The following is a 24,638-nucleotide window of genomic DNA, read 5'->3' as shown; positions in this document are numbered from 1 at the left end:
ATGTGGGAAAAGAATATAATTTTCTTGTCAGTCTAATGTCAATGTGACTGTCTCTTTTTGGTTTGGTGCCCGAGGGAATGTCATGTCGATGGGAATCCACATTAAAGTTTCGCAAAACCTGAAATATCCATGTAAGTGCAATCTGTATGTGATGCTCTTGTTTTATGTTGTGCATTGTAGATACTGGTGTCACGCAGGGGTTTAGCTCTCGGTGTTCGTTGGTCGTCAGACACACGTGAATGAATTATAAATGTTGACTTCTATGTTTCCCCTGTATACATTCAAGTGTTTTGTGTGTACATCTGTAGTCATTAGTTCTGTCAAACGCTGTGTCTACAAGTGCATTGCTTTACTATAGAACTATGTGTGTGCTTGGGAACAGGTGTGGTGAGCCGTTCTGAGGAGTTCCAGTAGGTGTCAGTCTGGATGAGTTAGCAACGTGTATGTAATGGTAATGTGGTGTTCTGTTTTGTGGAAAATCATTTTGTATTTTTCAATAATAAAAAGATCCTTTTGGATCCATAAGAAAAAGACCCACAAGTCTTGGATGTTGTCCATTCCTTCGTGGCCAACATATGTATTTTGAATCAATGCAGGTGTAATTTTAGTAGTAAACTAAAGATTATCTATATACAGAGTTCACTTCTCTAGAACAAACCAAAGCTTAAAGTTGACTTTAAACATGTAGAAAAACAAACAGAATCATTTGTGATGAGGAAGTCAAATGTGCAGAGGAACAGTTGGACTCCGAGCAAAACTTGTTGCTGTGAGTTTAATTCCAAACAAGGGCAAGAGTCGACCAATTCACTCTTTTAAGTGTCTGGATGAATATTTGATGGAACTGTTGCCCAGATTTTAACAATTACAGAAGAGTCCTCACTGTCACTGCCTGCAGGGGGCTTCGGAAAGCTACTCATTCCGGACACAGCATGTAATCCACAAAGGAATTAAACCAATCACAGACCATGACCTGAACAGTGGACCTGGCCTGATGAACAACCGGCTTGTTTCCGCTTGGAAAAAAAAGGAATATGTATTTAATCTGCCACCTGGCTTTCCAATAAATGGAGCCCGGTGGTTGAGGGTATCTGGAGCTCTCAGACAATTCATTCAAGATAGTGACTACTACTATTATTGTGTGCACAAACTGAAACAACATAATGGCTGAATGACTCAAGGTACTCACTTTTAATTATGTCATGTGTTTGTTTGTTGAATCATTGCCACAAAATTAACTGAATGGTTGGAATGGACTTACTTTAAATTACAGAGGGGAAAAAAACTGCTGTAAATGAGTGTTTCGGGTGATGGGGTTCTCTGCTTTCTTGTCAGCCTTGAGCACTGCAAAAGTTTGGGTCTCAGCGTAAAACGGTGGTGGAGCCCTCTGTACTTCCACAAGTTTATGTAGCTACATAGCTACATAAACTTGTGTCCAGCATTTAAAAGAAGAACATGGGCATTTGACCAGTGGGTTTGGGAGCAGAAGAATTAGTCCTTCTCAACCACCACCACTGGCATCATAGTACAGCAGCTCCTTCCAGCAAAGCAGACCAAACCCTGGTCCTAACACTCTCGAGGCAGATGAACTTACTAGAAGCATCTCTTCCACCATCACCATTTGGACAGTTTCATGAATGGAAGGTTTAGTGACGTTTGGACTTGAGGGTACAGCTGGAGTGGGCAGCCAACTGATCCATGGGGACAACATTAAGTCAAAGAATGGACTGTTTGACCACAACACCACCTCTGGTTCTGTCATAAGAAAGTACGCCCGCTAGACAAGTAGGATGCAGGAGGTGCTCAGCTACTTCAACACCCTCAATTGGCACTTTTTAGATTACTTGTTGGCCTCTCTGCGATAGTAAAGCATCAAGGCAGGTGGGTGCCACTGGCATTTCAGGGGCAATAGATTCATTGAATGAGACCGCTCTGTGTTCTGAGAAAAGGTCAGGGCTTTTGCGACAATAACTGGTGGAACTGGAAGTCACACCTTTGTCAATCTCATAGTCAATGGCTGGAAGACTAGATCCCGTGTTGTGAACAAATCATTTTAAGCAAACAACACAAGAACATTAACATCTGTGATTGTCCTGCATTCTCCCAAACTGCTGTACAGGAAGCAAACATCTAGAGACGACGGAAGTGCAGGAACCATTTTGGCAGCAGTCGTCTCACCCATTAGTAAGGAGCTTCAGAGTCTGACTTATTAATCTGCGCTTTAAATTTTTAAGCTTTGGGGTTGAGCAAATTGTGCAGCCAAAAAGATCTTTGAGCGAATCTATTGTCCTTGTAAGGCACTCAATCTTTTACAGTGAATGGATGTGCATTAATTATTCAGTATTCGGCCCAAAACGAACAGCCAATCGGTCAAAGCGAAAGGATTTAGGCAGCAAGAGGACAGTCAGAGCCACTTCTCGCCGTCAGAGGAGAGAGGCACCTTTTGCATGCCACCATCAGATCCATAAATGAGTGATAGCATTTGAAGCTGTCCTAAGTGCTCCTCTGACTCTCCACTATATCGGGAAACTGTATAATCCGGCGTTCTTCTGGGAGTTCCTGTGGAACATCTCAGACCAGAGAGCCATTATCCAGCATGAAGTACCGGCGGTGAGGACAGTCGAATGAAGTGAAAACAAAATGTCCTCAAATATTAGAAAACACTCTCTCACACAGAAAATAAAGTCAAGGACTGGACATAGACCTTAAATATTTTGGGAGACTATTTTGACCAGAGGAGAACGACAAGTTAGACGTTTGACCATTTCAATAGGGGCCCAGCTCTAGCCTCCTCCTGCTCTTCTGGGGGGATATGGAGGTGTTCCCTGATCAACTCGGGGGCATAATTCGCTTGCCTGGAACACTTCACTGGTGTGTTGTTACTGCTAGTATTTTTTGTTTTTTTGCACAGAACTTGTGATCACAAGTCAGGGTAGGAACGTCGACCAGTCATGGCTCAGCCCTCCTGACTGAAGTCTCTGCAACGATTTGTCAGCTGATTTCATCTGGGAGTCTAACATATCATTTTGTATAGACAAGTAAGAACACATAAATTGTGACTTATGAAGACGTACTTTCACTTGTGATTAAGCCTGGATTGCTGAACCCTGCATTAGAGACCAAAACATATTCTTAGACTTACTTGCAAATGAACAACTTGATGCATTTCATGCATTTCTAGCACAGTCATACGTTGTTGTGTTTGTCGGAGCAACTCCGGGACGAGGCAAATTAAACATGCACGTCTTGTTCCATGCACCAAAATGCTTCATTCACGGTCATATGCATGTCATGCAGAACGGCGCTTCCAGACAGCGCTAGGACACAGTAGAAGAACTTTCAAAAAGGAAACACTTGCAACCCCGCCAAGGATGAAAGCTATCACCATGGAGATGTTTTCCCACGACCCACCACCCTCTTCTGAAAGTGGCATGACATCATCCCTGCTCCTTCACACATGGATGCATTATTCAAGTTCCAACAACAAGGGTTTGAGCACAATTATGAGTAAGAACCAAATGTGCCAGTTAAACTCGCTAAGTAATAATTCAAGAGTCTTTTTGCAGGATGGGAGCAGGCTCTTCACTTTGGTAGCGCGTTTCACTGAGGAAAGGAAAGGACTCAGTCATGCATACTGAGGAGCCTTTCATTAACTATACAGCAGCTTTGCCCCTTTCTTTGGCGTCCGGAAATAAAAACATTCCAATTTGTCTCTTTTGAAGGAAGGTAGCTCTGATTTGGTGTTGTTTTTAAGGTTGTCCTCATGATAAAAATGCTTAAAATGGAGCTGTTTCAGGTGACCACATGGACACTGGAAGACAATCATGTGGTACACATGGGAGGCATTGCAACGTTGCATAGAAATGCGCAACAGTAAACGGCACAGCACAAACATGGAGACGTTGGTGGAAACCAACAATGAAGTCGAGCTGTTATGCTTGACAACAAGTTGACAAAGACAGAGGAATTATTTCTTGATTCTGGTTAGGAATATGTTTCATCTTCAGTCAAACTCTGTGACTGGATTCTATGGGGAGCATGTGCTAATCGTGTACAATTTTTACAATGAAATGGATGAAAATTTTGCATTTACATTTAGTTCAACAGATGAGCATTACTCTGGAGTTTGGGCGGTAATTCCTGTGAATGGTAGTTTTTTGAGGCACAGTGCGGTTCATCCATACGAAGACAGGAAACAAGCATTTTCAAACCTGCTATCAAAAAGATGGAATTTGAAGGGTTGACGAATGAAGCAAATAAGTTGGTAGTATCTGACCGTGTAGCAACCACCTTGAGATAGATTGTATTTCAGTGGAGGTGTTGTGCCAAAGGTCGGTTGTCAATTGCTTCATGGTTAGTCTAATTTTGAAGAACAAATCGATATGGATCAGGATAACACCGCTCACATCCGCCTGGCTCAAACCCATTAGACTGACCAGGTAGGCAGTTTTAGGCAAGTGGGCCTCTGAAAGGACCACAGCCCAACTGAACGGTCACCAACAGAAATCCGGCAGCAGCTACACAAGCGCTCTCACGACATGGGAGCTAACCATCAGGTCCCTCATCAGGAAGGCCCAGCAAAGAATGTTCTTCCTGAGGCAGCTACGGAAAGTCCATCCTCACCTCCTCTATCAGTGTCTGGTACAACAGCGCCACCTCCAGGGACAAGAGCAGACTGAAGCGCATCATACGTTCTTCTGAGAAGGTGATCGGTTACAGCCTGCCACCTCTTCAGGACCTGTATGCCTCTAGGACCCAGAGACGTGCAGGTCGGATCAGAGCCGACCCTTCTCATCCTGGACATTGACTGTTTGTTCCTCTTCTCTCTGGCAGGAGGCTACGGTCCATCCAGACCAGAACCTCCCGTCACAGGAACAGCTTCTTCCCCTCGGCCGTCAGACTGTTGAATTCGTGAACAGCTTTGTTGTTATTTTATTTTTATTTTTATTTTTATTTTTATTTTTATTTTTATTTTTATTTTTATTTTTATTTTTATTTTTATTTTTATTTTTTTACTGCACATTATTCCAAAACACTTTCCTAGTTAGTGGCAATAAATTTGATTCTGATTCTGATTCTGATTCTGATTCATGTGCTCTCGTCTTCCTCCAATTACTTTCTACAACAGAGAAAAGGCCTCCCGGCCATCAAAGCACTGAGCAAGAAGGTGGATTTATTTAAACATGTCTACGTAAATTCAAGGAAGTGGCTGCACCACGCCTTCTTTTCTTCAGCACCCTCCTCCTATGCTCTCACTGAGGGACAGTGAGCCACTTGTTCTTCAAAGCCAAATTGAGCTTAACAGTTGTGCCTTTACAGGTACAAGATAAAAGGTCCAAAACAAAATGACAGAACATAGCGGAAACGTGCCATCCTTGTATTTAGCGATACTGATGTGGCAGTGAAACATTTTATTTGGACAAAACTGGGCAGACTTTGGAGGCCGGCCATCAATTACAAAGTGCCAAAAACAGCATTTTATATTTATTTTCTTTTTTTCCTTTAAGTCAGTGCACTCTAAAAATGCACAAGTCAAAAGCCTCTGTAAGTCGTGGCCCAGTATTATGACCGTGGGAGAGGCTTTACCAGCCTTGCTGCCGATTGCTTGGGCGGCCCTGGTCCTTCCCACTGCACTGACAGTCTACCAAAGCAGCATTAATGATAATTGGCAGGGCAAATTAAGGTGACTAGCAGCCGCTACAAACATGCCCAGCAGTGAGCTGTCAGCACCCACACGCCACAGCCTCCGCCATCTGCCGTCAACTACACCCTTACTGACTCCATGAGGCCTTGATGTTTAAGAATCCTTTTCTTCTGTACACACAGCCTGTATGAGTTGATGTAGAAGTGTTTGCTGCCTGCCACAGTTCTCCTCACAGTCGGATTTAAATTCCTACTACACAGTGTTTTGGTTTTGGTTAAACAGCTGTATAACTTCATGAACTATTCACCCACTTCTATACTATATAGAAGTGGGTGAATATACAGTGGAACCTTGGTTTTCGAACATCCCAGAATTCAAACAAATCGGAGTTCGAACAAAAATTTAGAGATTTTTTTCCTCGGATTTCGAAGGAAAATCCAGAACTCAAACGCCCCGACAAAAGCCGGAAAAAACATAACATGCACGGACCGATCAGCTGACCCATGACGCGCTTTGGTATTGTGTATAATGCCGCCTCTGTATGCAGACGTGTCCCGTTAGCTACATTTACTGACTGTTTTTTCTTCATATTGAGGTGGAAAACCTTTCCTGTCTCCGCACTGGACCGTGGTAGAGTGTCACAGGGGAGGTGCTCGCTCTCCACACCTCCGAGGCTGGAGCGCACACTCCAGGGTTTGATGTCCTGTTGTGGGCTAGAGCTGGGACAGGGATGAGGCGAGTCTGGGACAGAGCGTTACTTGGTTTATGACTTTGTCACAGCCAAACTGCACAGAAGCGCACATTCAGAGCTGGACACGCACCGGGCACCTCTTCACTTCTGGAGAGACGTCACTCACTCGGCAACCCCTCCCACATGCAGCGGCCACACACATAGAGGAACAGCGCACCTGCAGCAGACACTCTACATTCACTCCTACAAAAGCCTATTTTAAGGCTTGGAACACATTATTTCTTTTTCCATTCATTGTAATGGGCAAAATCGATTCAGTTTTCCAACAATTCGCTTCCTGAACGGCCTTCTGGAATGGATTGTGGTCGAGAACTGAGCTACCGCTGTAAACTTAATACTTCCGACGGCTACGTTAGAACTCTGTTAGCTGTTAAACGTTACTTTCGCTGCCATTCAGCCGAGCAATCCTTCACAAGAAAGGCCTTACAACAGACCTGGGCAAAGTGCGGCCCGGGGGCCAAATGCGGCCCTTTGACTGTATTTATGTGGCCCTCCTGGAGTCAGAGCAAAAGTATAAAACTGACATTGTTGTTGTCTCTGACATTTTGTCTTATGGATTGTTTTTTGTTTATTATGATGTAACTGAAACATAACCTTCTTGTTTAATTATTTTTTCTAAATCTTCTCTCGTGGCTATTTTAGGAGCATTTCTTGTCCCTTAAGTAAATTTTGAAATGTATGAGCCACATTGACAATCTTTAAATGGAATGTGGTTTAAATTAAATAAAACACAACAAACCAACAGTTTCTATGCATTTTTACAGTGTAGATTCATAATCACACATGATTTTTATTTTCTATTTTCTCTTGTCCTCCTCTCTTTGTGTTTGACGGCCCTTCTCAACGGTCACAATATATAACCCGGCCCCTTGGGAAATTTAATTGCCCACCTCTGCCTTATAAGATGGTTCCAGGTGCCCCACTAATTCATTTGGTTTGAATACTTGACCGAGATCTCCTCTTTGTTCATGCAGGGGAAAAGCTGACGCAACCTTCTGTGAAGTGGAACTTGCTCCAGTTTTGCGCTTTACCTTACATTTACATTCAACAGCGTTTTCCAGGAGGCGGGCCTCGATTCACCTGTGGATTCACTTGAAGAGGAACAAACTAGAGCAGAGCGTTTGACATCAACAAGGCAGTTAAAGGGGCATGCACATGTGGGTCACTTCCCAAGCACATTTCTTTCTTTTTTCATTGATGCCTCAAGAGTAACAAGCTAGCACTCAAAGAGTTACTTGGAGTAGGGGTTCACGGTCGAGCAGGTTTCTGAAGTCAGTCTCACAGACCGGACGGATCTCAATGAAAACAGGCCGTGGTGATGAGCAATGATGTTGCCATGACAACAGGCAGGCTGAGCGTGCAGCCTGGCTTTGGTATCTTCAGGCGTGCAGCAGGCGGCACCCAGACGGGTTGGGTTTTTAACCTTTTAAGTGGCAGAAAGCAAGCTGCAGTCTCAGATGGGATCAGAGGAAGATGGGGCGTGTGTGCGTGGGTAAGGGTGAGGTGTGTGTGTATGTGAAGTGCTGCTGGCTAAGGGGACCGCAGGCAGCTAAACCTCTGCCTCATAGAGCAGACATGAGAGATGAAATAGGTGGTGGGTGTTATCTTTTTTTTTTGTTACCATCACAATCCGGCAAGGGCCAACTACAGAGATATGAGAAGGACAAACACAACAGATTAACACACAGGAAACACAAAGGAAATACATCACATCTCCACCTTTGGGGTGCAAACATGGAACAGAAAGGACGGGTGGAATTTGTCACAGCTCCTATCACATACAGTACGTTTAGACACAGCGCGTGCAGATAAACAAGGCTCTGGTGTGAAGAGAAAATGGGATGATACAACAATAGAAACAGCGTGGGGAGTCCAGAGTAGCACGCCTGCTACCACTGACCGCTGGCACGGGCACAAGCAACTTCATTAAAGGAGCTGAGCTGCACTTTTGGGATTACAGCTGGAGCGGGAAAAATGCCAATGATCTCTGAATGGTGGCGGGAAAGTAAATTCTGGGCTTGAAAAACAACACGTCAGTCTTTTTAGAGGGGCACCACATACATGTGTTATCCATGCCAAAAGCGATGTACTGGTTGGGTTGCACTTTTAACCCTAATGGGGTTTAGATAGCGCCCCCTGTCTTCTTAAGAGTGATCTCACCTGAAACATTGTGTTGGCTTGAGTCGTCAGATTTACTATCACTTTGCAGAATTTTGCATTTCAGGTATCCGACCAGAGTTTAATAATCTTGGGGAGCCATTATATATTAAACTCAATATTAAACCATGTCGCAGTGTGTGTGTGTCGTCCTGGTGGTAATGACACTGCCAATATGTATTACAGTCCACCTCTTCACCTTCTGGAACATAATTGGCTGTGAAAAAACACTTTATATTAACACTCAGGGCTGTTGGGGCGAAAGGTGACGTTACAACAGCGAGCTTCCATGGCAGGAATCTCACCTTTCGTTTCCACGGTGGATAATTCCACATTACTCGTTCCTCACTTCTTGTCGGAGGAGGATTAGTGCCCCCAAGGGTCTTCTTCAGACACACTTTCCCTCAGACTCTTTATTAATGTTCTCTCTCTCACAGACACACACAGGCACCCTCCACCTTTATAACTCACATGTTACAGCCGCACCACGGTACGGAAAGTATTGCAAGAATAAAGAAGATATGACCCTGTCTGACTGTGTCAGTGACAGAAGATGAAAGGAATCAACACAACAAATGTGCCTGGGCTCCCGGCGTGATTTACTGTTGCGCTGCCATGTGTTCGCATGTTATCTTAGGTGAGAATGAAAACGCCGGTCCAAACCAATAAAAGACAGCGGCAGTCTCTCTGGTGGTCGTTCATTGTTCATGTTGTTAGTGAGTTTCTATGTCGTCAGTTGTCACAACAGTCCTAAACACTTGATCTAAGATCCCTGTGGACACAGACACATGAAGCATTGGAACAGAAAACGTCATCTCAATCTCATCCATCCAATCTCATTCCAAAAGTATCTCCTTATATCCTGCAACACACATCATTTTCAAATCCAAGTTGGTGACATCACCTGGTCTGAAAGACACACTCCGCCCCTCCCTCACTATCACCATCACTCCCCATAGAGCACTGCATCTCCTAAAACTCGAAAACTGCTCCACAAACATCTCCATACATCTGCTGCCCAGATCACAACCAGAACCACCTCCTACCATTACGTAACTCCAACCAGAGGTAAATAATCGATGGCAAACTCCTCCTTTTCGCACTCTTATCTGTCTGACCTCCACATCCAACTGCTCACCTATTCACTCTTCCTGCCGCCACTGTCGCACATTAAACACACATCATTACGCCTGATGTCAGTTATAGCCACAGCCTTGTGTTCTTTTCCACATGTTCTGTTTAACCTTACATTATTACTGTTTATCACTTCACTCTACTTTGACGTCACACACCCTGGCAACAGCTCAACGTCAAGAAATTTGCACAATACATTTTTTTTGCTGTTCTCTTGCTCAAACACATAGGCAGAAGGATAGTACACGACTACACTGTGACATCATTACGTTGCTTGCTCGGGCCACTCGTGTGGCTTCACAGCCAGCCGCCGCTCCGAGCCACACAACCTGCCGCCCGGGAATGATTCGCTGTCAATTACCCAGCATGCACCAAAAGGCTACCGAGGCCCCCCTCGGAGACAACTGTTGCAAACGCTGCGGTTTTCAATCCGCTGATGCCCATTAAACGCACAACTTGTGATGAACTGACGACATATGAACCTGCTGGCTGCGCTAGAGGGGAGACCTCCACGGTCAAGAGGACATCAGTTTTAAAGTGTATCCTTTTGGTCGACAGGTGAGAGCACTATATACCACAGCTATGCCAACAAGCCTTTATCCAACTAATTCTGAATTAGGCGACTTCACAGCATCTGCTTGTTTAGATCACCCTGATATCATCACCTAGCAACGCTTATTATCTCACTTCAACGCTGAGTCAACTTCTTATCGTCAACCCATGACAATAAATGAATGGCATTTAAAGAGTTTGGTTTGCTTAGTCGGCTTTAATGTCTTAACGTCATCCGACCCTTGTTAAAGAAAGGGTGTGAAGTTGGACTATTTTAAAAACACACACATTGCGGCTGAGTTGTGGGGATTTTCATTATGAGGTTGAGTCCGAATGGTTTGCTACAACTCACACAGATCACATTCACAGTGTCACTGCATATCAAATGCAGCTCAAAACTAGATAAGCTGATTCAGATGTCCTCATTCCAGTGAGTCAATTGGACTCGCAATTCAATATGATTTCCATTTGGTTATGGATAGTTCAGTCGCAGTGCTTGAACACATAAGAGATTATCACAGAGCAGTAAATTATTCAAATATATCAGTGTCTGGCTCAAACGATGGGCCGTGCCACACACAGTAGAAAGATCATCGGCTTGTGTATTTATGAATCGATATCAGCCAGGCACAGGAACCAATTCAGATTTTTTTAAACACTCCAAACCCACTGAAACGTTCCAGTTTATTTTGACACATTCTGATGTTTAGATGCTTTGGATAATGAAGTCACTGACGTCACTAGTACCTGCATCCTAAAAACAACCGCCTCAAGTTCAATGGTTTCCAGGTTTACTAGTTGAAAAAAATATACAAACAACCAAATGTCAACTGTAAACTTTGTTTTGTTCCTTGGTTGTGTTAGATTTTTGTAGCCAAGTTGACTAAAGTCCTTGCATTTTTTCCTCACTATATTCTCACGGTGTCTAAATTTAAATAGTTTCCACTCAAGTTGTGACAATTCAGAAGCAAAGTGGGAATGTTATATATTTTCTTATCTTAAGAAGCGCCACCTTTGCAGTAGCTGTTCATGAAAACCAGTGGAGATGTGATGAATAAGTGATCCCCCACTGTAGGCCGTTACAAGCTATATCTGCTGCCTAAATAAACATACTGATATCCCAATGTTGTGCAGCGGAGCTGCGTCTGAATGAAAGTTGATCAGTGAAAATAATGTGTTTGGTTTGTTTTGTCTTGTTTTTTCTTAATAAGGGAGCAGCAGAATGAATGCAGAATGTGATTCAAGCTGTACTTGTGGAGCAGCGAGCAAATAAAACCGCCAGGGTTCTGTAGGACGCTGGCTAAAATAAACAGCCTACACACTGGAGAAACACTCGGCTATGAATATCCAGGCTGGCAGAGTTAACACTTTGCTCGCTCCTGGCTTTTCAAGTGTGAATTCGTCTAACTTGAAATGGAAGTTTTTGAGGCGGTGCAGCGCGGTGGCGCGTCCTTACCCTCGCTGCCCGGGAAGAGTAGGGGTCCTCGAATAGATTCCAGATCACCGGCTGCCACTTCCTCCACAGGCTGACATTCCCGTCCGCGCTCACGTCCTCGATGCCCAGCCTCTTGGCCACCTCGTCGTCCTCGTCCCCGTTGTCCACGTTGAGCTCGAAGACGTCCAGCGCCTCCTCGGCGTCCCGGTGCTGGCGGTAGGTCATCCAGCAGCAGGGCTCCACGTCGGTCTCATCGATGCCCCAGAAGGAGAGCTCCTCCTCGAACAGCGGTCCGCACACATCCGCCGGGCAGTGCAGCTTCCCGGTGCGGTAGTAGTTGAGCACGTAGGCGAAGACGCCCGGGTGGCGGTCGAAGAAGTACTCGTTGGTCCGCGCGTTGTACTCGATGAAGCCGGGGACTTGTTGCAGCTGGTCCAGCACCGAGTCGATGTCCGAGTCGGAGGCGAGCAGCGCCAGTCGCGTCCCCGGCAGCGTCTTCAGGGTGGTCTTGTAGGTCTCGTGCCTGGTGCCCCCGACGTTGAGGATTATCCTCTCGTTGTCGTCAAACTTGCCCATCGCTCTGTATCAGACATGACTCGATGCAAGCGAGTGGAAGTTCGGCGAGTGCGGTCCGAAGGAAGCGGCGAGTCCACAGACGGAGCCCATCAGCGGCGCCGGAGCGTCTCCGAGCGCGTCTTATCATCCGACGTGTCCGCGGTTTTGGCCGGGAGAGTCGTCCATCGTGTGAGCGGAGGGCGATGTGGAAGAGGTGGAGGACTCCGGGTCCACATCCACAGAGTGTGCGCGCGCGGTGGATCCTCGGAGAGAGAAGTGATGCTGCGCGTCCCTGCCCTCTCCAAGACGCACGACTCTCGTCAGCGCCAGCCTTGTTCCTCTGAAATGTGCGAGGCTCGTTGAAGGCGCGCACCTCTCAATGGAGCAAAATCCACTTCATAATGACCTCACGCGTAAAAATACGTCTTGACGTCTCACAAGAAGATACAAATGATATGTTTTAAGTAGTTCAAATAGTTCACTGGATCGAATTGCGATCTATAAGCAGTACATGCTGGTCATGATCAGAAAGTAGGGCTGTCGATAGATTAAAAAAAATGTCTGGTTTACTTGCGCTAAAGCAGGGATAGGCAGCGTTTAAGAGCAAATCTTCCTTTAAGTGATATTTAGAATAGATTAAAAAAAAGTGTGATTAATTTGCAATTAAAAGCGAGATAGCTCTGTGGTTAAAAGAGAATTTAAACTTATATATTCACATTCCTAACAGTAAAATAAAGGTTTAAATATTATTCCTTTTCTAAAGCCATTTATTCAGAAATGACATTGTACCATTGAAAAGATGGAGATAAATCAGCTAAGTCTATACAAAACCGTATAAAATGGACCAAAACCTAGTTTAAAGAAATCCGCCTGACTTTTATTCCAAATTCCACCTTAACTCAAACATAAGGCAGGAGCAGACCATGGTAATTGGAGGTCTTGTAAAATCCCTTTTACGGCGATATAGAGTGCTGTGTATTGGCCATGCTCAGTTCTCATGGTGAACAGACAGAAATGTATAAAATAAAAGCCAGCTCACAGTCCTCCGCAAAAACAATTGGCCCTATCTCTGGTCAGACTTTTCAGGACCAAGGTCAGCGCTGCAGGGGGACCCGGTGACGAGGTCGATTCTAGTACCAGTGTTGGCCTAAACCAGGGCTCTTCATCTGAGTCACACTGGACGTTTTCCAGCCGAATGGCATGTTGGTGTGTTGAACAGTCAGTCACCGGCACTTCATTCACAGAAAAACAGTCAAAGCAGGGAGTGGTGTCAGTCTGCCTCTTAAATCCCGGGAGACTTCCTCTGGGTTGACTGGTGAACTACGTTCATCACACATCAGTACTGACACATAACACTAAAGAATCACTCATCGGAACCAGAATCCAAAACCTGACGGATTAAGAGTTGACCAGGCTCTTGAGCTCCTGAACTCACCTTCATGCATTTTAAAATCTTGCACCAACTTTCTGACATTGCCTGAGTGCATCGTCTCTCAGGAGCTTCTCTGCCTGTTTGGTCATACCGAAGTTTTGGTTGCAAAGTACGATTACGGAATACTGAAATGGTGTCTTCGGTGAAATTTTAGAGCCAACAAAACCCAACCCTGAAGAAGGTCTCCTGATAGAATCTGGGCGTGCTTACATAAACTCCTCCCGACTACAGCCCCAGCATCATGGCATCACTTATTTATCATCCGCTGGTGACTTGCTCTGAACTCTCCACACTCCTGAAAGGAAGCAGAGAGAAGCCGCTGCTATCAGACTCATCGAGGAGGAGGCAAGAGTGACATCTGCGGGGAATCTCAGCACAGCTCTATCACGGAGCGGACGAGGCGGGCAGCTCGCCTTTAATTACATGCATCATTATTCCCTGATGTGAGGCTGCTTTGTAACGCCGCAGCCTGCGAGTAACCCAATTACTCATTACTGCCGCTGATTTAATCACTGAAGGAAGGAAGTGTTACTGGTTTTGACGCTGGCGAGGACAAATTGCTGACCTCTCAGCTGCATCTGCTTCTTTTCAAAGCATCGCATTAAAACTGATCTCAGCTCTGGATTCTGTGCAAAAGTGGAGAAGTTCTGTAAGTTCAGTTACTGAGCGAGTTATTTCAAGCAGCTAAAGGATCTGAATTCCATCATGGTCAGAAGAAGGAGCGGCAATAAGGGAAGCAGAAGAAGATCGGAGAGATCAGGAGGTGGGTCAAACCTGAAGAGTTTGTTGACATATTGGGTATGGAGCTTGTAAAGGGCGTTAAACACAAGACGAAACTGCTCACATAGGTCTTGGTCTAAGTGTGAATGCTGATCGCTGAAATAGTTTATCCCATGTTAAATGAGGAAGTGGGAGCAGGAGTCTATCGCGGCTACTTTGGGTGAAAGGCTTGTTAGACACGTCACCAGTCCAACACAGGAAATACTGTATTGACGGACATTGAATTCACACCTGTCGACCATCTGCTCTAGAGTCATTCCACCAGCCTGAGGAGGCGCTGCACAGCAGAGCTGACAGATCGTGATGAAGGGCTCCCAGAAGACCTGGCAAAGCTCAACTACAACTTCCAGGAAAGTACTGGATTGCAGCCACTGAAAAGGACGGATGTCTATCACACGTAGAATGGATGGAAACTGTCCAGTCCCCTGACTGGGTGCCGGATGGCTGGATGAAAAACTACCATCTACCCATCGTAAGTGGAATATTGAGGATATGTGACGCTGTCAGTGCTCCTCCTGAGCAACTGGATGGATCCCAAAGTAGGCAACCAAAGAGCTGGCAGAGGAGCCTGAGGAGCTTTTGGCTCTAGCTGAGGCAGAGAGACAAGTGCTGGGCAAGAACAAGTAACACAAACAGACTGCAGTAGACCAATAGTCCACTGAGTTGGAGTGATGCCTGGCAGAAGTCCCTCTCTGCATGTACTTACTGCCTTCGGACTGTGGGAGGAAACCAGAGTCACTTGAGGAGAAGAAAGAGATGCAGTTGCCATTTAACTGAAAAACATTTCTTCTAAAAACTAAGAATTACTGCAGTGTTTCCAGCATAGAACTCAACGTTAGCTGAAGTTCCAGTTATAGATTGTTCAGAAAAAGGTGTCACTTTTTATCACTTTTCACGCATATTCATTATTCAGCCACATCAGTGGCAGAGGGAGGTGGCTGCTCTGGCTAAGTGAGGCTAGCACAGTGCAATGCTTTACTCCAACGGCTTGTATAAGTATCAGAAAAATCACCAGGGTGGGCATTAAATGGACATTAATGAAGCTGAATATAAAACAGCTGTGGTGAAAAAGGACTAAAAAGGGCTATTTTTCCTTTTAAGTGTTTTTTTTTCAGTGAAATTAAACTTTTTTCCAGTCTTTTTCCCCAGGGTGATTCTTCTTTTATAATTGCTACCAGAAATATGAAGAAGAATGTCTTTAAATTACAAACATGTTCCCCCCCCTTCCTCTCCTCTCTCTGATAATCCTGGTTCTCCAGTGTAAGTGCTACCCAGTGGATTCATAAAAACTTCCAAAAGACAAATAGAAGTCGGGTTTTAATCTGAAACAGTATTTATCATACAAATTTAAAGTCCTGCCTTAAGTTGCAAAATGTTGCGCAGTGCTTTGAGATTCTCTTCCATTTAGCAATGCAGGAACCTCCTCCTGTGGCAATCCAGGGTTCTTGAGCCAGAGTGTGGGGGCGTCATCACTCCACCTGGCACACAAGTACATATCCTACCTCATTTGAAAAAAACACATTTAGAGCTAACATTAGTCATCTAGCTTGACGCCCTCCTCATTTTTACAGGAAGTACTTGGGGAAGTTGGAGAATTGGGGTCCCAGTGTTTTGCTAATGAGGCTATTTATCACCTGAGAGGAACTGGAGGAGACTGTAGCAGGAAACTTTCGCCGGAGTCTGTTTGTCCCACTCGGTAATATCTTCACTAAAAATAGAGTGTCGATCGCTATCAGGGGGTGAGGAGAGAGGAGGAGGAGGAGGAATGGAGTGAGACGTCAAGGTCTTCACTTTGTCCTCTTTTTCTTGACGGGAGGGGCTGAAGTCTGGACACGCGTCGTAGTCAACTGGGTGACCGGATTATATCGATTTGAGAGACGATTATTTCACCCAGCGCTCGCTGGCCCATTCATACAAGGATGTCAGCAGCGTCAGAGAAACACACTCCGAGAGAGTCTGAAACACACACACACCTGCCGGAGGACGGGACATCACTAATGAAGAAGAAAGAAGCAGCTGGTCAGGTGACACCCACCTCTTACAGCAACTCAGGTGGCACATTTTTGGTGGATAAATGGCCAAGTTAAAAGTACTGGAGCAAAAAGATCAGAATAAAATGTACAGAATAAGAAGAGAAGGCAAATCCTTCTTTTTGTGCTGCCATCAAAGTGTTGTTCAACATGTAATGGGTCTGTAAACGCTGAAAAAAATGCTACCTGAAGCAGTTTGCTGTGAGAGTAAGGAGATGGACAGGTGGATGCAGAGGCTGGAGAGATAGGGGGATGAAAGTCAGCTAAAGAATGACAGAATATGTGCATGAGAGAGAGTGAGGCAGGAGGAAGGAGAGAGTTTCCTTTCATCCCAGGCTTAATCTTTTCACTGCTTATGTCAGGAATCATTTTGGGGCGAGGAGGGGAGACGTGTCGTGATCACAGGTTTTGTTGCTCGTGCTCACGCACCGTGGCGACGCCCCATGTGATGTGACAGTTGAATTCCCACCCATGTTCGAAAAGCCCCTAGTATTGCTTTTCTGTTCAACTCACTATGACAAGGCTGAAACATTTTCTGACTATTCAACTTCAAGATTCACCATCAGGTGTTTTACATGTCTGATCATAAATACTCCAGTGCATTAGCTGAGGTTGACAAAAACCCCTTAATCCATGCTCTTTATAAACCCATCTAAATCCGAGAGACTGACTGGATAAACCTGGAATTGCATGGCGGCCTTCAGCTCTGTGTGCCGCCACTCGGAAATCGCAACTTCACCGTGTAACAAGAAGCAAATTACACTTCGAACTGCGGACCCTCGGAAGGAATTAAGCAGGAAATCCCACTGGAAGAGCGGGGAGCCGATTAAATACCGCCTTGCTAATTGAGGCAACCGAGCTAATTTGCGATGAATCCCTGATCTTGATTTTTTTTTTCCAGCTCTGCAGAAGTGCTTAATAAAGTCTGGCGTTTGATCACACTCTGTGATTTACTCACCGCACTGAGTTAAAGAGGATGAATCCTAAACTGTGGTTCTAGCACCTGAAGTCATGTCATCGCTTGTTTGACCCTCATGTGACCGCTGCTGTCTGCGTCAGCGAGTCTCTGGCGCCATCTGCAGGAGACAAGGAATAACGGCAACGCACTACCAGTGGCGACCCAGGTTCACTCCACTGTTGCCTCAAGCTGGAAAGAATTGTCTAGTTGAATGCAAGTGTGTAAACTGTATGTCAGACCTACAGCCTGCTACTGCGTCCTCTGGCAAAAAGTGGCATGACAGATGATGTGTAAGGTCTTTATTCCAGCACCGGTCATTAGCGTAGCATGGTATGAGTGCAAGCACATTGAAATTGAATTCCGTGTCACTTGAGGAATTTTTTCAAGTCAATCATAGTACACGGCGCAGTTGAGCACAGATTTGTTTCCAGGTCATGGAATTGCATATTAGTGACTTTATTTCTGTTTTCATGTGCTTTGATATGGGTTTACACTTCCATGAACGACTTCACAATGCAACAGAGATATTAAAAAAATAATAATAATAATAATAAATCTTCAAAAACATGCACTTTGGTTGTGAATGTAGCTGTAATCCCATCATATAAAACCTTTAAGAATCCATCCAAGACATTCATCTGCGAGTTAAAGATGATGGAAGCCGATTTGAAAACGTTTTGTTTTTTTCATATTCAGAGGATACATCGCAGTTTATATTGTTCAAATATAAACTGAATTCCTCAGAAAAAGGGAAAGCACAAAGATCATGACCGGGCAACATGCTCAAAGCTAAAATAAGTAATAAATAGAAAATCAATCCATTTTCTGCCACTGATCAGAGGTGGAGGTCTGAGCCAGAATACAAAGTCTCCAGTTTCACTGTAGTTACCATCACAGATACAGGGGGAATGACCACTGGCTTCTCTGTGCTCAGTTAGAGGCGTGTTACATCTCCATTAGATCTCCACTGAAACATCTCAGAATCCTGTGAAGGGTCTAAGCTCTTGACTATAAATTCAAGACACTTTTTCTCTCCTAACATTTGGTAAATTAGGAGACTTGTTGACAAGATGGCTGTGCCACTTCAACTGGCTGCTCCTGATGCGGAGGATTAGCTTCACGGCTTCGAGTCTCTCCCGGACGACCGGGGTTCTCACCTCGTCTCTAAGGAACAGTCTGATCAAATGTAGTGATTCTGTGAGATTTCATAAAGAAAACTATAAGTTATGACTTGGTAAAACACATAAATATGCTCTGTAACAGAACCCAGGTGAGCAGGTTCAGAAGGTCGTGTGGAGGTGAAGCAGGATTGGTATTAAAAATAATAAATATTTTTTATCACATCTGTACAGTGCAAGCAGCCAGTTCATTCAGGCCTAACGCGCCGCCTCAGGCCTGAGGTTGGCTCCTCTGCTCCCACCTCCTCCACGTTTGTGTCCTCCAATAATGGCATCACATCCTCAGGTCCGTCCTCTCCCTCCTCCTCCTCCTCTTCTTCTTCTTCTTCTTCTAACGCTTCAACCTTGGAGTGCTCCGGGACGAGTTCCTTCATGTCTTCATCTGTAGTTTCCGGCTGCTCTGTTTCCTGATGGATATGTTCTCCAGCAGACAAGTTCCCTTCAGAGACCTGAGAGTCTACCTGAGGAGTTTCACTGGCTGCTGCAGAGTCGCTGGCCCCAAGGGACTCGATCAAGTCGTCCAGATTACGTTCACACGAAGCTTCTGGAACAGAGAAGACATCTTGTAATTACGCCGCACAAAACACCAAGTCCCAGTGCTTCAGTCTCATGGAATCACTGATGTGAGTAGTTCAGTCCGCGCCACACACTAAAGCCACAGCTGATAAATTCACTTGAATATGTGAAGCTACACTGTAATACATCAGTGGTCTGAGGACACTCCGTGATTATTCTCAGAGTAGGGGAGTCCTCTGGTGGACAGAAATGTCACTACATGTGAAAGCAACTCACAGAGTGGCAGAACTCTCATAACACAGTGTAGCAGCTACACTGCAGCTGGTAGTTCAAACTTTCTTTTTTACAATGAACAAACACTCAGAAGTCTGGCACTTCTCTTCCTAAAGGCATATTTGAACACACTTAGGACAATTTTGTTTGTGTATCCATTAGCAATGCTACACTAAAAGCTATGTCCAGGAAATAAAATGTAGTCATAGTTAATATCATCGGTTTCATATCTTCATCAGTCATAAGTGTGTCATCATGTTTCCAACCGTTGATGTTGAGCGGCGGACAGTCCATCCCTCTCTTCTTCATCAGGTAGCGGATGGTCTGGAGCTGACTCATGATCTCGTTCTTCTGCTCCTGAGCCACCGACTTCACACTGCAGACACACAGCAAACACACACACGTTTGGCATCTCTGGCACCTGATAACGTGAGCTGTCTACCAAACAGTAACCTCTCCGGCAGGAGGCGCATGTCTCACAACCTGAGCAAGAAAAAAGCAGTTGCAGTTCTGCTTCTAAACTACTCTTTATTTTGGTGTTTAGAAACATGCGTCTGAAGTAATTTATAGGGGCCAAGTTACATCTATACATGTTAAAGTAGATAAATACTGTAATTGTGCAATTTGACTAGACTTTTTTGTTTAAAATGTGTTACATTTATCAGCTAAAATTATTTGAATTAATGAAGTTAAGGGCAGTGTTGTGAATATTGAGTTTGTGTCAGTTCATCTGTCGATGGTTTGGAGTGCTTCTTAGGTCACTGCCGTTGTGCATAGTCGTTTGTTTTTTCTTGATATGTTGAATAAATTGTTGTTGTGTTGAATGCTTACTATGTTATCCGTGTCTAGAGATGGTATTTAATGAAAATTATTAATATATTAATAAAAAATATATTAATAAAAATATCGATTTAATATTTGTTCTTGGGTCAATATTCATTTAGGTTTGTTTGATGTGAGACAAATGGGCAGTGTGTCGTGATACAAGCCTCACTTGACTCATGTGAGTCTCACGCTGATCACATGCGAGGTTTGCAGCCCTGTGCTAAGACATTAGCCGGTTCAGCAGAAAGCAACTCGGTACCGCTCCTGGCAGGTTGCAGACACAGAATTAACACCATCTATGTGACCAATGGTCGTACTGAGGTGTAGAACTGCAGAGAAAATAGTTGGATATTAGTGTGTAATTCTGCTCCAAGGTCTGTGATAAGTAACGCAGGCTCGATGTACCAACAAGGTTTTACTGACAGAAGGTGTTCTTGCACTTTGTTATTGCATTTATATGCATTTCATAATGCTTCACGTACTTATGAAGAATGAAAAATACTCACAGTCACCACCCAAATGTACGCGGGAAACCATGCTTTTTTTTTTCATATTAATAAATGAGAATCTAAACATGTATCGAATCGGCCCCCATGAATCGGGATTAGAATCTACACACAAAGGCATATTGACTCAGCCGCAGCAATGACATCACAGACTTGAAATTAAAACCAGTCCTGTGCAGGCTGTGCATTTGTTTACACAAAAGGGCCCGGCACGTTATTTAAATGCTGAGTGAGAACAATTGCTGACCAGTTGGTGAGCGGGTCCAGCTGCGTGAGAATAGAGTTGAGCATCCGTTCGGTCTGCGCCAGCCTTTGTTCCAGTTCATTTAGCTGGTTCTCTGCAGCAAAAGAGCAAGAGAATAAACAAAGCTTATTCACCACAGTAAGCAAATAACCGATCAACTATCAGGATGCAAAAACACACCTGCCTCGGCTGACTTTTTGGCTCCTTTTGCAAACTTATCCTTCTGCGCCTGGTCGTCAGCGGACTTGATCTGGAACAACAATTCATTAACCAGTAACAACTCGCCAGGTCTGCTTTCTTCCCTCACCTTTAAGAACTTGTACGCGGCGAACACTCCCACTCCGATAGCGTAGAGCGGCATGAGTGTGAAGACGTAGCCCTTGTTGCTGTTGGATTTGAACTTGTCACTCTTCATCTCTTGCTCCATCAGTTTCTTCATCTGCTGCAGGTTCTCCGGGGTCTGTGGAGAGCCAGGGGCGTTCATCTTGACTGGCTGGCTTCTGACCCCACCTGGACCAGGACCTACACACACAATAAGACATGGAGTTCTAGCAAATGTTTTACTCATCAGTAGGGATGGGCGATAACACGATATACCGCCAAACACAATCTCCATGATGTCAATTCTGCATCTCATCGCTGCGCTCTCCAGCTCTGCAGCGTTTGACAGCTGACACCGGCGTGTGACAGTTGAGTGTGGTGGACTTTGGTTCACATAGTGTTAAACTTATTTTTAATACAGGGAACCTTTGATAATGACAGTGGTCAACTCTGAGTCTCTGAATCCGTGTTTATTTTATTAGATGGAGTGGTCCTCATATATTCTCTGATCGGTCGTCTGCCTTGATTTATATCAACACATGCAGATCTCCCGCTGCGCTGGCGCCTCAGCGAAACACCGTGGTGAAAATAGTTGGATATTGGACGGAAATCCCCTCCGGTATTGGCGGCAGTGTCCTCTTCCGCCTCCCCGATTAGGATTCGCTGATCGCGGACACACTCAGCAGCGCCAATTTCTTCGACCCGGCATCAGTTGGGGACCATCAACAAATTCAAAAACGGTCGAAGTACTAGTGAAATCTTCAATTAGGCGATGAAAAACAAACATTTTAGGAGAGAGAATTGTGAAAAGGTTTTTCATCACACTAGACAAGGGGCAGTTTGTATAAAGATTTCTAGAATAGAATATGACTAAATGATCATTTATTCAGATCATTTCTAATATGTCTTCAATGGCATCTAGGAAATGCGTCCAGACTGGTCCATAGTTAACGTCAACTGTTCAGAGACATAAGATACCGCAGGCAGACGGCTCTATTTAACCCCTAAATAATACTGGTAGAACAGACATGAGTGAGACATGAAACACTGAATTTGTCAAACATAAACAAATGATGTTGGAGACAAATTCCACTTATAAGTTTCATCATAAAACAGTATCAAGAGAGACTGTTGTGTGTCCGAAACATGGAAGAGAATCAAAAGGTATTTACGTTGATAATCAGCGTTATGGTCGAAATGGCAACATGATGGGTATTCAGGAAGAAGTAGAAGCCCATGGGTAAGAGGTTCAGGAGAGGCGGCGCCCCTCAACAGAGTGACCAGGTTTGGGTTCATATATTTCTTCAGGTGCTGCAGTTTATCAACATTAATGACAATTATACTGCATGCTTTTATTAACTGTCCAAAATCCAATTTTCCAACTTGTTGTTGTCGTTGTGTTGTGTTGTGTAAGGACACCCCAGGTGCATTAGTTGACAAAAATTTGCCAAAGACAGCAAATTATGGAAATCACATTGGACAAAAAGTAGCATTCATATTGAAGATGTTTAGTAGGTTGTAAGTTTAGTTTAGTAAGTTGTATTTTGACTAGTGCTGTCATTTTAGCGCGTTAATTCGATTCATTAATTACGCCGCAATATAACGCGATTAATTATGAGTATCAACGGTTCTTCATTTTGCCTCATTTAGAAGCATGTTATAATTTTATAATTCATTTTTGAACTGCTATATTGAGCTTAAGTGCCTATTTGAGACAGCCTTATTTTATTTCGGAATTTTATTTATTTAACTGAATCACTGTATTTGTATTACATTTTTGAAAACAGTCTTATTTTATTTATTTAACTGTATTGCTGTTTGTTTTATATTTTTGAAGACAGCTTTATTTTATTTATTTCACTGTATTGCTGTATTTCTTTTACATTTTTGAATAATGCACCTGGCCTAACTGGTTTGCGGATGTGCTTGACCTTTACTTTTGGATTTCATTGATGAAGCACAGTTCACCAATAAAAAAATTGGATGTGAAATCTTTTCTTCATACTGTATTCAATTGATAAGTCATGCACTACAATTTTTTTATATCCTAGTACTCAAATTCTTTATCAGGAGACCTTTAGCAGGTATGACATAAAAATGCGATTAATTCGTTTAATTAATTACAAAATCCTGTAATTACAATTTTTTTATTGACTGATACCACTAATTTTTACCCATGTGTGCAGATTTTACTGACACAGGGGAAATTGAATAACATTTTTAAAATGACTGTGGTTTTTTTTTTTTGTATCCTGAAGAAAAATATGATGAAATAATCGCGTTCTTTCAAATATTCCTAAACACTTGACAATGGAGGTGCACAACGTGATATCGCAAACATTATGCGAGGTGACTGTTGGATCAGTTTAAAGTGGGGGGTCTATTGAAGTTGTGTAGACTATTGTCAATATAAGTTCAACAACAGCGATTCTGTTAAGTTTCCCAGGAAGCCCAGGAAGGGCGGGTTGGGGTGTTTTGATTCGCTAGCAGCCGCATGTGCCATGTCTGCAGATCCGGTGAAGCGTATGGGGCTCAGCTGGAACATGTAAATACACACGCGAGGTTTTCACACCGACCTTTTTTGCTGAATCGGGAGTCGTATCTGGTCTCCTTCGTCCCACTGCCGACACCGACCCCGAACATTCTGGGCAGGACGACGAACGTGAACAGAACCACGGTGAACGCCAGCGCGACCTGTTGGGACGTGGTGAGCACCATCCTGCAGGTCAGAACCGACCAAAGAGGCCGCAGACAGAACCGCCGAAGCCACCGGTCCACAAGCCGGAGGTAAATGAGTCGACCAGAGTCGTGAGGTCAACACAACGGCTCTGGCAGCTGCTTCAATACAAACAAGCTAACAGTGAGCCGAGCACATCCGCCCTGACGCGCAACAGTACCACTTCCGCTTCGACTGCCTTCAAAATAAAGCACTACAAAAAATTGTTTTCATTCTATTCTCTGAAGCTTTTCTTCATGATTTTAATGCCAATTCCAGTTCACCATATGTAAATATATATATATATAGACACACAGTGGAACCTCGGTTCTCGACCACAATCCGTTCCAGACGGCCGTTCGAGAAGAGATTTGTTTGAAATCTGAATCGATTTTGCCCATTACAATGAATGGAAAAAGAAATAATGCCTTCCAAAGCCAAATTAGGCTTTTGTAGGAGTGAATGTAGAGTGTCTGCTGCAGGTGCGCTGTTCCTCTATGTGTGTGGCCGCTGCATGTGGGAGGGGTTGCAGAGTGAGTGACGTCTCTCCAGAAGTGAAGAGGTGCCCGGTGCGTGTCCAGCTCTGAATGTGCGCTTCTGTGCAGTTTGGCTGTGACAAAGTCATAAACCAAGT

The 24,638-nt window shown here is 44.2% G+C and overlaps 2 protein-coding genes across 9 annotated transcripts in view; both read right to left on the bottom strand.

Annotated features, from left to right (window-relative positions):
• Window positions 1-12,570, bottom strand: part of kcnc2 (potassium voltage-gated channel, Shaw-related subfamily, member 2) — a 69,277-nt gene extending 56,707 nt beyond the window's left edge. For all 7 annotated transcript variants that reach the window (XM_053861557.1, XM_053861553.1, XM_053861560.1 and 4 more), the window contains exon 1: window positions 11,692-12,570. In XM_053861557.1, the coding sequence (XP_053717532.1) occupies window positions 11,692-12,246 (555 nt within the window). In that variant the 5' untranslated portion in view covers window positions 12,247-12,570. The remainder of the gene's footprint in view (window positions 1-11,691) is intronic.
• Window positions 12,571-17,726: 5,156 nt separating this feature from the next.
• ccdc107 (coiled-coil domain containing 107) lies at window positions 17,727-24,167 on the bottom strand. 2 transcript variants are annotated; one of them, XM_053862858.1, is made up of 6 exons: window positions 23,865-24,167; window positions 21,275-21,489; window positions 21,148-21,217; window positions 20,971-21,061; window positions 19,659-19,768; window positions 17,727-19,147 (listed from the first exon to the last, which is right to left on the bottom strand). In XM_053862858.1, the coding sequence occupies exons 1-6, from the start codon at window positions 24,004-24,006 to the stop codon at window positions 18,792-18,794; spliced, it is 984 nt and encodes a 327-aa protein (XP_053718833.1). In that variant the 5' UTR covers window positions 24,007-24,167; the 3' UTR covers window positions 17,727-18,791. The 2 variants fall into 2 exon arrangements, with proteins under 2 accessions (XP_053718833.1, XP_053718834.1); XM_053862859.1 differs by having other exon boundaries at window positions 17,727-19,144.
• Between the last annotated feature and the right edge of the window lie 471 nt (window positions 24,168-24,638).

The sequence above is a fragment of the Synchiropus splendidus genome, chromosome 4, assembly GCF_027744825.2.
Source record: "Synchiropus splendidus isolate RoL2022-P1 chromosome 4, RoL_Sspl_1.0, whole genome shotgun sequence".
Classification (NCBI taxonomy): domain Eukaryota; kingdom Metazoa; phylum Chordata; class Actinopteri; order Syngnathiformes; family Callionymidae; genus Synchiropus; species Synchiropus splendidus.
This window is presented reverse-complemented; position numbering and strand designations above follow the sequence as displayed.